The 17,573-nt window shown below is 39.4% G+C and overlaps 1 protein-coding gene across 1 annotated transcript; it reads right to left on the reverse strand.

Moving 5' to 3' along the window:
- Positions 1-6,799: 6,799 nt before the first annotated feature.
- On the reverse strand, positions 6,800-17,521 carry LOC121379037 (AUGMIN subunit 2-like). The gene is made up of 6 exons (XM_041507480.1): positions 17,287-17,521; positions 10,254-10,367; positions 9,809-9,878; positions 8,833-8,965; positions 8,030-8,138; positions 6,800-7,121 (listed from the first exon to the last, which is right to left on the reverse strand). The coding sequence occupies exons 1-6, from the start codon at positions 17,446-17,448 to the stop codon at positions 7,014-7,016; spliced, it is 696 nt and encodes a 231-aa protein (XP_041363414.1). The 5' UTR covers positions 17,449-17,521; the 3' UTR covers positions 6,800-7,013.
- Between the last annotated feature and the right edge of the window lie 52 nt (positions 17,522-17,573).

A 17,573-nucleotide genomic window follows, 5' to 3' on the forward strand; every position in this document is an offset into this window, starting at 1 on the left:
GACTTCATTCTAGAGCTAATCGACCCCTCCACAGGACCGATAACCCTGCCCCCATCAGCAAGATGGGAGTCAGAACTGAGAGACACAGTCGTTCCTGCCACGACTGCACTCCCTCCGACTGACGTCCCCGTTACAGGCGCTGCCTCCAACGACAGAGGCAAAAGCAAATCCCCAGGTGGAATGGAGCCCGACCTGGAAGAAACCTTCCCTGCTTCAGCCAAAGCAGGGAGCAACGGCGCCCCCTCCGCGCCAAGTGGCGCTTCGGGTTTACTGGTATGACCACGAAGCTGGCGAACAAACGAGGAGGCGCCCTTGCGCCTACCACTTGTCCGCGAGTTCTGGAACTCGGGCACAGACTTGCCGACCGCCGGCAAATCGGTATGGAGCACGACCCCGGAGGTTGCCACTGTGCTCCACCCGTCCCGTTCACGTCTAATCATCCTCTTACGCTCGGCGTCTTTTGACAGCTTCTTAGCCTTCCCCCACATTTACACAGATATGACACTGGCGTTCAAAACAAGAAGAACGACATAACAAATGCTGATCAAACTGAGCAGTCGTTTAAGACAAACCCCTCGGCACACACAACCAACCGGTTGGAGGCCGAGGAAGCTGTGTCAGACATTAACCCCCCGTGTAAATCACCCAAAAGACCTCATACGACAGAGTAAAACAAAATTAAAAATGAATAATTTGACAAAATTTTTACTACAGAACTCGAACACAACTGCAATGGAGGACTGCAGAATCAAAAAACGAGGATATACTGTCTACCCATGCGCGGGTGTAGGTTATACATCCGGCAAGGGGAGATAATTCTGCAGTGGAGGTTATAACTCAGGGTCGTGTGGCATTGTTGTTGTGCTAGTACGGTAAGTTGAATAAGACTATAACGAAATTATGTCACTTTGTATTAAAGAGATAATTCCATTAATATTTCGCCTATGCATTTCTTTTTTGACAGAGTATATGTGCAATCTGGACCGGAACTTTTAAATGGGGAATTCCTTTTTTTGTTTTACTGCAGTTAGTGCCTTTTATTTACTTACATCATATATGATTTACAAATGATGTCACGTTGTATTTGAAACATTACACAAGGCTGCCGCAGAGTATAATTCTTAACGTTTAAATCGATCCATGAAAGGAGTTTTGATCATAGATTTAACAAAGTGTTGTCATGACGTTAAATTAAAAACCGTTTTTGTAAAACATAAAAGAAGGTAGGGCCTATGTAATAAATACAGAACTTCACATATGTTGTTTTCGCTTCCTATTTATTGCACTTGTTTATTTTGCGAAAGAACATACCATTCGACCACTATGCGGTCTTGTGGTATATATTCTTGCACAAAATAAACTCATGCAATAAATAGGAAGCAAAAACAACGTATTTGAAGTCCTGTATATTTATTTTTACAAAAACACTCCCAAAAACTGTTTTTAATTTATTTGTCAAAGGATATGACATAACTACACTTTCATAAATCTAGATTTACATAAGTTATAAGAATCATACTCTGCAGCAATCTGTAAGTTTCAAATAACGTGAAGTAATTTGTAAATCATATATGATGTAAGTAAATATTTGTCAAACATTCATGATCTAACAAAAAGGCATGAACTCCAGTAAAATTAAAAAGGGAATTGTCCATAAAAAAAGTTCTGATCCAGATTACACACATGTGCGATAAAAGATAAATTTATCACATGGTTTGAAAACATCTTTATCACTATAGTAAGACTGAATAGGCATGTTAAAAGTTTCTTATGGGTGCTAAAAGTTTATTGTTAAATATTAACCGACAGAAGAACAGAAATATTTAATGAATGAAAACAAAGTTCCTGCTGTAACAAACCAAAACATTGAAACCAGTTCCTTGATGGAACCATGGGTTATATTCTTTATCACTAATTAACAAGTGTTACATCAAAGGATGTACCAGTCATTAATTATTTGTTTTGTGCATCTGTGTCCGAGAGAGCTCATAAAATATAGCTTGCTGCTGGTAAATAAATACCAACAGAAGAAGAATGGAGAAAACTTTGAGTGTTTTCTCTTTTATAGATACATTACCTGTCCTCAAGGATTTATTCCCACCTGAGCCTCCCCACTTCCTGTTCTCCGTTGATGCGCTCATGGAAAAAGAAGGAAGTTGAAGTCACATGACCGGAACTAGAGGAAGCATACAGTAAAGAATTTTAGGTCATCCCATTGGATGTTCGGACCAGACCACTTGCGTAGGGGGGGGGGAAAGGTGCACTTTCTTTTCAACATTACCTGTCCTTACAAGTGCAGAATTCAACAGATGGCGGTGGGTAATGAAATCAGCAGATGCACCTGTTATCTCCCCAAGACCGGATAGAGTCTGACAAGTGGAAGAATTAGGCCAACCATGGTAAGCACTCCTCCTAGGGATGACCGTCACAAACCAATGCAGGTGATGTTAGCAACAACAACCAGAAAAGATGACATCCATCAGTAGTGGCAAGGACGGCTCCTAGAAACACATGGAACAGGAGTCGATAAGCCACATCACGCTAGTTCTGACAAGTGGAACTACTAGGGATGCAGGTATTAGGTAACCTCCCAAAGTACTGGAGTGTTAGTAAAAACAAGCAACAACACAGTATGGGTGCATCCATCAGAACACTCAACTGAACAATCCCCTGAGTGTTTTCTGTCCAGTACACCAAAGAAATGTTAGTCCAATTAGGAAACATATGGCTGAGTGCAGTGCAAGGCAAATGTTATCCAAACAAAAGTTCCAGCACCAGTGCATGTTAAAAGTGCAAAGAACAGAAGTCTTAGCAAGTCCTCACCTGTTGATTCGATAGACATCTCGGTGTGTAGTCTAGAATTCAAAAGGAGCTCAACGACGACGAGGACGGCTAGTATTCACCAAAGTCTGCGCAGCTACCACTGGTCCCAGATGATGAAAGTCCTCAACATCTTCTGTAGAAACATCTTGCAAGTAGTAGTTAGCGGATTGGAAGCTGAAGGTGCAGGCAAACCTTCCTTCTGGTACGCAGACAGGATTGTAGACCGGATCCAAGTGGAGACAGTATTCTTGGTAATGTCTTTCAGGTGACAGGAAAGGAACAATCTCGAACGGCGTTGATGGAATGAGCGAGTCCTCTCTATGTAGTGATGCAAGCTCTCATCGGACAGAAGGATAAGTCTTGTATAATGTCCCGACCCACAATGGATGATAAAGCTTGAACCATGCATGATCGAGGCGCTTGATCAGGTAGTTGATTCTTGGCTATGAAGTTCATAAGGAGCCCCAGGGTAACAGAACTGCACTCACGGTAAAACCGGACCAAGTCCACATCTAAGGCATGAATCTCAGAAACCCGTGCAGCTGTAGCGAAACCCAGCAAGAAGACAGTCTTCCATGTTAACCCTACCAAGGATGACTCTTCTAGAGGCTCATATGGTGCCGACGTCAAGGATCGCAAGACCAGATTCAAATCCCACTTCGGTAGATGAAAGCAATGGACTTGATCTTCCAGCTTAAACCCCTTGATCATCTTGTGTATCTCGGGGATGGTAGACAGCTTCGTAGTAGTGGCTGGATCACGAACCGTAGCAATCACAGACACATACCCTGCAATGGTCAACCCTTTTAACTTCAGAGATGTACGAAGATACAGCAGGAAGTCTGCAAGACGAGACACCGGAATAGTCGGAGGTTGAAGTTTCTGCCGGATACACCAATCGGTGGAAACACAGCCATCAAACATTATATGCAGCAGTAGTGGACAATTGATGAGCCTTCAATATAACCACAGAAGTCTTGGAAGAAACCCCTTCTTCGTCAAGCCTTTGGTGATAATATCCACGCGTGTAGCCGGAACAAGCGACACTGCAGATGGTGTAACGTTGATGTGGGATGCCACAGCAGATGAACCCAATCTGGTAGAAGCAGAGGATGTGGGTCGGCGAGCCTGATGAGGTCAGGAAACCACATTCTCGTTGGCCACATTGAAGCGATCAAGAGAAGACTACAATGGAATTGCTGAAATCACCTTGGAGGCAGAAATGCGTAAGCGTCCACCTATTTTGCAGCTGATGGCCAAGGCATCTAGATCTATGGCGTCTGGATCTGGGACTGGCGACACGTATACTCGAAGCTAATGGTTGAACTGTGTGGCAAACAAATCAATGTTTGGCTTCCAAAGACAATTGCAAACAAATTGAAAGGCCTCTGGATGCAACATCCATTTAGTTGACTGCGGAGATGATGGACAGGAGAGACTGTCTGCCAGGACATTAGACAGCCCCGGAATGTGTCGAGCACGGATCTGCAGTGGAATGCTGTCCACCAGGTCATACAGGCGAAACGTCATCTGTAGAAGACTGCTGGAATGAGTACCGCCCTGGTAATTGATGTAAGCCACCATGGTAACACTGTTGGTGGCCACCATCAGAGACGCTCCAATCAACCTTGGACGCCAGTGGAAGACTGCATTGTAAACGGCTAACATCTCCAGAAGATTGATGTGTAAATTGGCTTCTTCTGGAGACCACAGCCCGGACAGCGTCTGGTCGCTGAGATGAGCTCCACAACCTTCTGAAGACGCTATATTCCCGATATACATGGATGTGAAGCAACGCAAACATCAAACAGCTAGTATCCATGACTGGCACACCACCCGATGTGATGCAGCAGCAAAGACAAACTTCTCAGCATCAGACAAACAGCAGTGGGGGAATAAACCGCAATGGACCATAGTAAAACAGTCGCAATAAAAAAAATCCAAACTGCGTGATGGTGACTGGATAACTTCTGGAGCCAGCGGAAGTAGCGACTGACTGGCAACACCACCGGATGTAGTGATTGATCTGCTGAATATCTTGGTAATGTCATCGAGCAACAAACGGACCGACACATTCTGTCGTCAGCACCAACCCGGAACGCATGTAACTTTGAATCGATGATGTAGCACAACTTGCTGTGTGGCCCAACAGCAACAGTGGCAAACTGACAATTGACAGGTAACTGGAAAAACAGTTTGTCATCAGGTGGAATGTCCGCAGCAAATATCGGAGCGGGACATTTCGTCGAAGGTTCCATAGAATGCGACGGTAACATCTCGTAACAGCAGCATGGCAAGCACGCATCGTCATATGAACTGCGAACACCTTATCTTCAACCACAGATGGCGCTGGACAATCATGTGGAAATTCTTCATAATGCGAGCACAAGCAAGACCATCGGAAGGAATGGCAGTCATCGGAAGGAAGGAAATGTTTTATTTAATGACACACTCAACACATTTCATTTACGGTTATATTGGCGTCGGACATATGGTTAAGGACCACACAGATAGTGAGAGAGGAAACCCGCTGTCGCCACTTCATGGGCTACTCCTTTTTTTGATTAGCAGCAAGGGATCTTTTATATGCACCATCCCACAGACAGGATAACACATACCACAGCATTTGATATACCAGTCGTGGAGCACTGGCTGGAGCGAGAAATAGCCTAATGCCCACCGACGGGGATCGATCCCAGACTGACCGTGAATCAAGCGAATGCTTTACCACTGGGCTAAGTCCCGTCCTGGCAGTCATTGGAGACTGAGACCATGAAAAGTCCCGTCGGGATCCATCAGAAGCCTGGAAGCTAACATCAGCTGAAGATCAGTGACGATGGTCCGTGGGACCCGCGATAGGCTGCTGAGACCGACTGCGTGCACGGCTCCGATGAAAGGACGATGACTCAGACTGGTCACGAGAAGAGTATGAAGAATGCTAACCCGGTGAAACCGCTGAAGTCCCTTCCACAGTAGCAGCAGGCGACGTAAATGGCAAAAGCAAAGCCGCAGGATGAATCGCATCTGGAAACATCAAGACAGGCGAAGTCTGGATAGGGTGGGAAACAGGTGTCGCTGGGACCGTCACTGGACCCGCCTTGAAACAAGGTCTTTACTACATCAGCAACCGATTCAGTAATCGATGGAGCGCTGGAAACCAACTCGGTCTTCTTAGCTCTGGTAGCAAAACCTTCGAGTAGGCCACAACTCCTCTGCTGGCAGCGCAGCACACCGGTCACATCGAATCTCATCCTGACACGGAACACGACATCCAGGACAGAAGTCGTGTGGGTTGTCGCCAGACAGAAACTTCCGACATTGGGTACAGGAACGCACAGCACGTGTCAAGCTAACATTAGAAATATTTTTCAATCTGTGAAAAAAAAAAAAAAAAAACCCCATGAACTGCAAAACGCCGGTAAACAAAGGACGCCATTTTGCAAAAGGCCCAGCAGAACACAAGAAATTTGGAATAAATAACACTTAAAACAAGCATAATATGCCAAAAGAATATAGCGACAAGCATAATAAGACAATGGAGGAAACAGAGAGAGAGAGAGAGAGAGAGAGAGGTGCACTTGTCAGGACAGGTAATGCTGAAAAGAAATGAAGAAACCACACCCATGGATGTACTTGAGACAATTGCACAACAATGGCTGATGAACACCAATATGTTCAACAAATAATCAAAAGGCTTGTGTATTAAATAAATGTATTTGTGTCGTTATTTACAAAAATAAGGCCATTTTTCTGGTAGGAAGATTGTCATTTGAACCTACTAGAGACTCTCCAACACTGGATGTCATATTTGAACAGATTAACCCAGAGGCGATGTCACTGGTTCTGCTCATCTTCATCTTGAAACTATGCCCAGGTTTCAGTCACGTTTGTGTTGTAGATTTTTTATTGTTTATTCTCATCTTAATTGTGGCTCTACGTCCACATTTTAGTTAGGTTTGTCGGGTAGAGATTTCGCTGTTTATTCTCATCTTAATTGTGGCTCTACGTCCAGTTTTCAGTTGGGTTTGTGTTGTAGAGATTTCGCTGTTTATTCTCATCTTCATCTAGGTAACCACATCCAGGCTGCAGTCAGGTTGATGTTGTCAGTGACAGTCTGCATCACAAGAACTGAAATCTCTTCAAGTTATTCACACCTAGCATTATTCTGTTGTTGTTTTTATCCTCCTAGATCAATGTGAAATTTTGATCTGACCAATTCTGTCTCTCATCTCCAACAGAGAGTGACAGTGTGTTTGTAACATGGCGAACAGGCTGGAAATCTGTGACAGAGTGTTGTCCTGTAGACGAGAGAAGAAGAAAAAAACATTACACGGTATATATTGTTAAATGTTAAACCATGCTGTCAGTTGTACCTCATGTTTGCCTCAGATGCAATGGGTACTGGGATCAATACTGGTCTCCATCATTGGACTCAAATGTCTTTTTTCTAACATATTGCCCAGTACCAAACGACTGGCATTTAAAAAAACCATGATAAAGAAATGTACATTTAGAAGATCCCTTGTTGCTATTAGGTATGAAAAGCCTACAGAGATCCCTTGTTGCTGTTAGGTATGAAAAGCCTACAGAGATCCCTTGTTGCTATTAGGTATGAAAAGCCTACAGAGATCCCTTGTTGCTATTAGGTATGAAAAGCCTACAGAGATCCCTTGTTGCTGTTAGGTATGAAAAGCCTTCAGAGATCCCTTGTTGCTGTTAGGTATGAAAAGCCTACAGAGATCCCTTGTTGCTATTAGGTATGAAAAGCCAACAGAGATCCCTTGTTGCTGTTAGGTATGAAAAGCCTTCAGAGATCCCTTGTTGCTATTAGGTATGAAAAGCCTACAGAGATCCCTTGTTGCTATTAGGTATGAAAAGCCTACAGAGTATGTGTCAGCAGTGGCTTTCCTCGGGTTACTCTAGGACAAGTGTGGAAATAATCGGATGTTAGTTCATATTCATTCATCTTCTCAAAAATATATAAATGTTTTTGTGAAATCCAGAAAATATTTAAATCGTAATCTCTACACCAAATCAATGTAGCTTAGTTAAACCTGTTCTTGAGCAACATGCCATTTAAATCTGATATTTCATAATTTTAAAATTTAATTGTTGCTTAATTAGTAAGTGAACGACCTATACCAATGCCCAGTTGAGGACTCCTGCGGCCAAGACAATAATGACTAATAAATAAATATAGGTATACCAGTTTCCCATCATCCAGCTTGATGGTGCTGGCCCAGCGGATATTATCGAGATGCTGATTGAGGTCGGACAACACTGGTGTGATCTGGGAGAACAACATACTGGCGTACCTGGAAATATAGAGTACATCATCAGCAGGGCACACACTGGAACCAATCTAAACTGAACACCACTGGGACCAAGAAAAATGTCCAGTTTTAAGAGGTTAAGTTCTGTCCTGGTTTTTAAAAAGGAAATCTGTAAAGCGTCCGGTTTGAGAGAGTTCCGGTTTACAGAGGGTCCTGTCTTGAGAGGTTTCACTGTATATAGGACTAGATTTAAGGACTATTTTATTGGCCAAAGACAAAATGTAGCTACTACTTGATATAAAAATGAGCAATTGACCAATTTGGCAATGGACAGAGTGAGCCCTGGATTAGTGTTCTTAATTCTTTAACTAATTTAATATTTCTTGATGTCAATAGTTGTACAATACTTTATGATGCAAAGTAATACCTCATTATTACAAAACATACTATGTATTTTGAGCGACAATGGTCTCTTGCTCTCTGTCCATTTCCAGCCTTGTTTTCAAAGTAGTGTTTGCTACACCTGGGATAGTAACGGATGCATAAAGGTACCCTGATAAAAACAAGACCCAACATGAACTTCACAGCACATGGCTGCCACCATCATCTAAATAATTCCCAGAAGTCTAAAATTGTGATGAGACCAACTTACATGTATTTCGTGGAATACACAAAAGCTATGGAGTAACTTATATAAGCTTTATTTATAATATTCAATAAATTGCATAAGCTTTACTTGTGATATTCTGCGTCAAGTTTGATGAACTCGCCTACAAACGGCTCCTGAAGTCTGCGAATCAGTCGGTCTTTGTTCTGAATAATCAATTCAATGTGGACACTCAAAGTGTTGATCATTTGGATTTTGTTTTCTGAAAATAACGATTTAAACAATTAATATAAAGTTAGTATTTTAAAACTAGAATGTTTTAAACAAATCTTTTGACAAATTAAATCCTTTGCACAATTCATCAATATCACCATCCAGTTACCTCCCACAAAGTGTAATGGGAAATCTTTCATTCAATCAAACTCCATTCTTGATAATCAGAGATTCGTAAGCCAAGAGGAATTTTGGGAGTCAACCATCACCACCTCTGCTCAAGAAAGGAAGGAAATGTTTTTATTTACTAACGCACTCAACACATTTTATTTATGGTTATATGACGTTATATGATATTGAACAGTTTGGGAGAAATTTTGTCTATAAAATGAGCGCTCTGTGTATATCAACACATTTCTTCAGTTGCCCTTGAATCCAGTTCACTGTTTTTGTTTTATCTATTGGTAAGCTGCAGTACTTAGAGAAGTAGGTAACTTTGTCAGATCTATACAACTAATATGACACACCATTTTTCACTAAATTCTACCAGAATGCATATATGGATTCCTACAATTGTTTGTCACAGGAATAAAAAACCCAAGCCGTGCATACCTAACACATCGAGATGTGTGATGTCTCTCATCTCCCTGTCAAAGGAATACAAAACCCAAGCTGTGCATACCTAACACATCGAGATGTGTGATGTCTGTTATCTCCCTGTCACAGGAATACAAAACCTAAGCCATGCATACCTAACACATCGAGATGTTTGATGTCTGTTATCTCCCTTTCACAGGAATACAAAACCCAAGCCGTGCATACCTAACACATCGAGATGTGTGATGTCTCTTATCTCCCTGTCACAGGAATACAAAACCCAAGCCGTGCATACCTAACACATCGAGATGTGTGATGTCTCTTATCTCCCTGTCCTGCATTCTCCTCTGTATCTCAAGTTGTATCTACAAGAAATAATCACATGTAATCAAAAACTTTTAAAAATACATCTATATATATGTGCATCTATATCTATCTATCTATACTATCGGTACACTGTTTGACTCTTATGCAAAATATGACCATAAGTTTAAATGATTGATGTTTTTTATTATAATTTAACTAAAGAAGCACAGAATGTTAGTAAATATTTAAGCATTCCCTTACTAAAACTGATGCCATGCTTCCACCAAGGGAGATATATCATACAGCCCATAACATAATGGTGAATGCTTTATCAAGTGTTGAGGTGCATCCCCAAGGCAAAATAATTAATATCAATTACATGTAACTTACTGCGAAACTAAAAAACAAAACTAAACAAAGAAACTAATACTAACTCTGTGGTTCTCCTTTCTAAGATCAGTGATTTTCCGCTGCAGGGCAATAAGTCGCAGTGATGGCAAATCTTGATTCTCCCAGTCCGAAACTGGTGTAAACAAATCTTCATGGTTCTGTAATGTTGTTCAGAACATAAAATAAACAAATAAAATGTCGGTGTTCAAATGTCAATAATACATCAATGTGACATGTATTTTGTGTAATCAGCACCTCAAATTTTCATAAAGTAAGAAGCAGTTCTGGAACCAGTTTCAGATTTAGACTACTAATCAGACTTATAGTGTAAGGTATTTCAACAGACTTGTAGTGTAAGGTATTTCAACAGACTTATAGTGTAAGGTATTTCAACAGACTTGTAGTGTAAGGTATTTCAACAGACTTGTAGTGTAAGGTATTTCAACAGACTTGTAGTGTAAGATATTTCAACAGACTTGTAGTGTAAGGTATTTCAACAGACTTATAGTGTAAGGTATTTTATCAGACTTATAGTGTAAGGTATTTCAACACTTATAGTGTAAGGTATTTCAACAGACTTATAGTGTAAGGTATTTCAACAGACTTATAGTGTAAGGTATTTCATCAGACTTATAGTGTAAGGTGTTTCAACAGACTTATAGTGTATTTCAACACTTATAGTGTAAGGTATTTCAACAGACTTATAGTGTAAGGTATTTCAACAGACTTATAGTGTAAGGTATTACAACAGACTTATAGTGTAAGGTATTTCAACAGACTTATAGTGTAAGGTATTTCAACAGACTTATAGTGTAAGGTATTACAAGAGACTTATAGTGTAAGGTATTACAAGAGACTTATAGTGTAAGGTATTTCAACAGACTTATAGTGTAAGGTATTTCAACAGACTTATAGTGTAAGGTATTACAAGAGACTTATAGTGTAAGGTATTTCAACAGACTTATAGTGTAAGGTATTTCAACAGACTTATAGTGTAAGGTATTACAAGAGACTTATAGTGTAAGGTGTTTCAACAGACTTATAGTGTAAGGTATTACAAGAGACTTATAGTGTAAGGTATTACAAGAGACTTATAGTGTAAGGTGTTTCAACAGACTTATAGTGTAAGGTATTACAAGAGACTTATAGTGTAAGGTGTTTCAACAGACTTATAGTGTAAGGTATTTCAACAGACTTATAGTGTAAGGTATTACAAGAGACTTATAGTGTAAGGTATTACAAGAGACTTATAGTGTAAGGTGTTTCAACAGACTTATAGTGTAAGGTATTACAACAGACTTATAGTGTAAGGTATTTCAACAGACTTATAGTGTAAGGTATTTCAACAGACTTATAGTGTAAGGTATTACAAGAGACTTATAGTGTAAGGTATTACAAGAGACTTATAGTGTAAGGTGTTTCAACAGACTTATAGTGTAAGGTATTACAAGAGACTTATAGTGTAAGGTATTACAAGAGACTTATAGTGTAAGGTGTTTCAACAGACTTATAGTGTAAGGTGTTACAAGAGACTTATAGTGTAAGGTGTTTCAACAGACTTATAGTGTAAGGTATTTCAACAGACTTATAGTGTAAGGTATTTCAACAGACTTATAGTGTAAGGTATTTCAACAGACTTATAGTGTAAGGTGTTTCAACAGACTTATAGTGTAAGGTATTACAAGAGAAATGTGGAAGACAGGAGACAATGCATATGGAACCATTTGATCCATGAATCATCTCATTCCTGAAAATTAGGAATTCTGTAAATATCTGAAATATTATCAAAAATAGGATATAATGCAGAACTGGTTTGTGAAATTAATTATTGTGCATTGTGATCAGCATTTGCTGCTGGCTCCCTGCCAATTTCGAGTGGCGGAGGTAGCCCTGTGGTAAAGCACTCGCTTGATGTGCAGTCTGTTTGGGTTTGATCACTTGTCGGTGGGCCCATTTCTCATTCCAGCCAGTGCACCACAACTGGCCGTGGTATGTACTAGAGCTAATGGCAAGTTTTTTGTTTTGTTAACATAAACATGTTGGTGATCTTTGTAATTGCTATACAAATAAACCCGACAATGATACCTAATTTGGCCTGAAAAATTTGATGTCTGCCGCAACTTGTGCCTAAAAATTCACCTTACATTGTAACTTACAAATGGACAGTAGCTGAGTAGGCCATCTGGAAAATAATATTTATCAACCGTGTGTTGATTGGCCTAATGAAAGATCATTGGGTTGCGAGATGTCACTGGCTTTTATTAAATCATAAATTACCTACGTAGTTGTTGATGCAGATGTTTGTTATGTAATTAATGTATCCTGGACCTATCGAATTCTGCCCTATTAACAGGAAATTGCTACTGCGCATGTTCAATCCAACAACCAGATACATTTAACGACAATGTTGTTTACTGTGTCCAATACAAAGTCAAATAATAATAAAAAAATTGTAATTACTTACCTTTGTTGTAAACGAAAGTAAAATTCCTACCAGGAAGCGAATATTTGTAACTTTTTTAACACTATCGAAATACGTCACATGTGAACGTCACAAATGCGAAATATATGAAAGACCACATTCGTCATAAAATTGAGGCAACAAGAACACAACAGATTGTCAACGAAGCAAACGTAAATGAATTATGAATATATCTACACGTTTTTGATGAACATTGGTTGTCGACCAGCACCACTGTGTTTGAGATTAGAAAAATCCCCTTGCTTTTTTGGTTCTTTAGAGTTTGTTTTAGATTTGATTTTTTTTAGAGGCTTTGTAAACAGTCATACCATTCTTAACGGCTTTTCAAGTAATCAAACAATTTTCATGAATACATGAATTTTGTTTGTTTGTTGTGCTAACAACTTTTATATATACATGTAGGTGGCTGAAGAAAGAAGAAAAATCGACTAATGTTGTTTTTTAATAACAGTTGTGAATCTGACACAAACAGCCTTCCATACATCACCCCCCCCCCCGTGAAAGTGTCAGTCAGGTGACTAAATATATAGGCAAAACTAATGTAGACGACAGTCATTACTGATCTGTCAAGTCTAGTCCCTTCGTTTATACAGGTTTTAATCTATGGTTTCTGTATGCAATAATAGAATTACCGCTACTATACATGGGACAAATAAACTTTAAAAACTTTTCCCACCCTCATTTTCTATTTTGATCGATCAAGGCTTGGTTAGTTGCTACATATGCCGTAGAATTAAAGTTTGTGCTTGCGCAGTGTGATTAGAAACAATGCGGAAGTGAAATGGGATGGAATTCGATGGGGGATGGAATTTGATAGTTTAGGATATATTTCGTCAACGTCCCTAACTGCGTTATGCTTCCAACTCCGTTCACTTTGTTTTCTTGTGTACGGTTCGCGCAATCAACATTCGATTTGTTGTCATCGGCATGTCGTTCATTTATAAGGTTTTTCTTCACAGTTAGGAACATTTTCATAAACAATAAAGTTCAGAAAAGTGAGTATCTAAATACAAAACTTTACAAACCCCTAATAACCATTAATTTTACTAAGTCGTTTTTGTTCATTCCTTAAAATTACCGATATCGGGTCCACTTGACTTGTAGAAATTGACTTAAAATTGAGAAAGATGAATTGACATTTGGTGCGTGTCACATGACCTCACACATGCCAGATTAACAAGGCCAAAGCATTTAATTTTTACGATTTTTATATTCAATTTGCAAAAGGTATGCTACATTTTTGTGCCTCTACTGTACAGAGTATGACAAATATTTTGAAAAGTCACTAGCCACAGGGCTAGTGGGTTTGTGAAAACCACTAGCCCACCAAGATAAAGCATTAGCCCAAATTCTTGATCAATTATAACTGGATTTTTATCTAATTTTTGTAAGATTATACATTTACGACTATAACAGTAAAATAAAACAAACACTTAAATTATGTTGTAACTTTCAGTTTTATCGTGTTGTACGTTTGGTCTTTTGTCAAGTGTGAGCCATCGTCATTGTCCCGTTTTCACTTTTCTCAGCCAGGAACGCTGATGCCAATTGCTCAAATACTGGGCATCATCCCGTGTCAGATCAGTATCAAAAGAATATAATGGCGACATCTAATCCATTGTTAATTGATGAACAAAAAAAGGTATTATCTTGTAGCCTATCGGCAGCTGCGACACATTATCCAAACCGTTACACGTAATAGGCCAAGCCGAGTTGTTGCATGTGCGGTTACCATTAAAGTAAATTGTTTTTCTGGTTGCCGATATGGTATGTAAGCGAAGTGTTAAATTAGAAAACAATAGGTAAATAAAACAAACACTGAAATTCAAAGCATGATTGGGTTTACTTGATTGAAATTAACCTGTCGTCGCGATTGGTGATTTCCAAGTTCTTAGCCTAAAACATATGTGCGAGATTAACTACCACGTGACGTGTCCAACCAATCAAAACACGCACGTCATTAGACTTATTTCCTGTGCCAGAAACTTGAAAGGGAAAAGTAAACAATGCATGCTCTAACTGTGACGATGTAGAGATATCATGTTACTGCAGTTTGCAGACCTAGTTCAAGTGGATTATTATTATATACTGATGGCGTTGTTGATATTATTCGATGACAAATGTCACAATCAAATTTATTAAACGAAATTTCAGCCGAGAGAAAAAGAAAAAAACAAGATCGAGCGATAAGGAGAGGGGGTGGGAAACCACTAGCCCTGCGTTTCTCACTAGCCTGAACTTAAAAACCACTAGCCACTGGCGTCGGACTAGCGGATTTGTCGAACTCTGACTGTAGTGAATAGTATTCGTAATCCATTTATAACAATTGTAATTAATTTTGAGTGCATAAATTGTGTTAATTATGAATCAATTAATTTAACAAAATTATATTTTACAAACTATTCAGTGGTATAAACGTAATGCCTATCAGTATTGACATCAAATGTTAGCGATGTGTGTTGATAAAACGCGGACCGGACCAGAATGCTTGACAAATTGAATTTTTCCTTAAAAAAAAATATTAAACTAAGTGTCCGTCAACTGTGCATAGTTAAGAAACATATATTTGTTCATGTAGTGGCCTTAAAAATGGAAAAGGGTCCGACTATTTACCCCAAGATATTCAAAAACACCACCAAGACACGACCAAGATACCCCAAGACTCCATAAATATTTTTTTTAATGAATTAAAATGTACTATTTTATAAAATATTTAGTGGAAAATGACATAAAAGAATTACTTTTAAGCCTTAATGACAGCCGATTGCTAAGGGAGATAATCGACTATTTACCCTAAGACACCACAATCTGTGTGTGTGTGTGTGTGTATACATGTATATAAACCAACAACAGCAAGAAAAGTGTACCTCTTAAAAATAAAACATTATATACATTTTAATGCCTGGGAGTATATATGTGGTATCGTGTATGTTTTTGGGGTATCGTGTGTGTCTTGGGGGTAAATAGGCGGTGTCTTGGGGGGGTATCTTGCGGTGTCTTGGGGTAAATAGTTGATTATCTCCCTTAGCAATCAGCCGTCATTAACTTCATCATTAAGGCTTAAAATTAATTATTTTACTTAATTTTCCACTAAATATTTTATAAAATAGTACATTTTAATTCATTAAAAAATATATTTATGGAGTCTTGGGGTATCTTGGTGGTGTTTTGGGGTATCTTAGGGTGTCTTGGGGTAAATAGTCAGACCGGCCTTAAAAATGGAAAATGACGAACTGCACGTGCGCGTTACAATACTTTTTGCAAACGCATGCACCTGAATGCAGTTAGAAACGTCGCACTCTTTCCTGTTTATCGGAGGGTATTTCACTTTTGTTTACATCCACATTGTTGATTTTTTACGTTAATTGATTGCAATCTATTTTGTTTCACGTATCGTTGCTGAAAAATGTACAATAATATTTCCATAAATATTAAATATATGGTATTTGTGTTTTTGTCGTTAAGTGAATGCAGTTTAGGACGTAGCCCGAGTACTCTGACTGTAAGAGAGCTAGACGGACATTTGGACATAAACACGCTCTCATTACAGTCAGAGACCAACCTATGTCTTTTTTTGGCAATTCCTGACTACCAAACGGTAGGCAACGAGTCCCGCTCTAATACCACAACAATCCTATGTTTGACGTCAAATACCTTTACATCAATCATTTTCGAGTTAAGTGATACAAAAAAATCCACATATTAATCACTAATGCACATACTACAGAAAGAAACCCGACAGCACCCACATTCAGCTACGCTTCGTGACACTCCGTCGCAACAATTGCAAAGCTCGGCGATCTATTTCGAGACTGGGCGATTCCGCCTTGTGCAGCAGTTACAGGGGTCATCTCATAAGAGGAGGCAGTACGTAGCACATACTTTTGCCGTATCCTGTCGATAACACCCCAAATGTATCCTTCAAATTCAAAATGGAATCAATAATGTGTAATTGTTTTGGTTTAATGACGTAATGAAATCCAAATTCATCCAAAACGGCATTAGCCAACTCTTCCATGTTGTAACTTCGCTTGATATGAGACGGCCCCTGTAACTGCTGCACAAGGCGGAATCGCCCAGTGCGCGATCACGTGGTCTACGTCTCGAAATAGATCGCCGAGCTTTGCAATTGTTGCGACGGAGTGTCACGAAGCGTAGCTGAATGTGGGTGCTGTCGGGTTTCTTTCTGTAGTATGTGCATTAGTGATTAATATGTGGATTTTTTTGTATCACTTAACTCGAAAATGATTGATGTAAAGGTATTTGACGTCAAACATAGGGTTGTTGTGGTATTAGAGCGGGACTCGTTGCCTACCGTTTGGTAGTCAGGAATTGCCAAAAAAAGACATAGGTTGGTCTCTGACTGTAATGAGAGCGTGTTTATGTCCAAATGTCCGTCTAGCTCTCTTACAGTCAGAGTACTCGGGCTATTTAGGACGTTGATGGTTTATATTATTGTTACTGCAGATAAATGTATGATATCATATTGTTGTTTTTGCTCTGCCCATATACAGGTGTTATGGAAATAAATTATTCTTATTCTTAATGTAAACACAGTGGATTTGACGATCTCATTTGTACACCGATTTGATTACCGTGGACGTGTTGGGACAGGAACTTGAGGAAGGTCTAAACCCAGTCTTCTCCGCTAAAACTAAACAATTCTTCCATGCTATTACGGTATCACTGTCTTTTGCCCATGGATTCGACACCATTGACGTGTCATAATGAACACTTCTCATAGACTGCGAATCCATTCCTTATCACACTTCTCTGAAAATGTTCAATTACCGTTCAAAAATACCGGTGCCCGCCTAACAAACATTATTATCTCCCTTATTGTTACGCCACAAATAATTATCAAAGGGAACCAGTATATTAT

This window comes from Gigantopelta aegis, chromosome 8 (genome assembly GCF_016097555.1).
Source record: "Gigantopelta aegis isolate Gae_Host chromosome 8, Gae_host_genome, whole genome shotgun sequence".
Classification (NCBI taxonomy): Eukaryota; Metazoa; Mollusca; class Gastropoda; order Neomphalida; family Peltospiridae; genus Gigantopelta; species Gigantopelta aegis.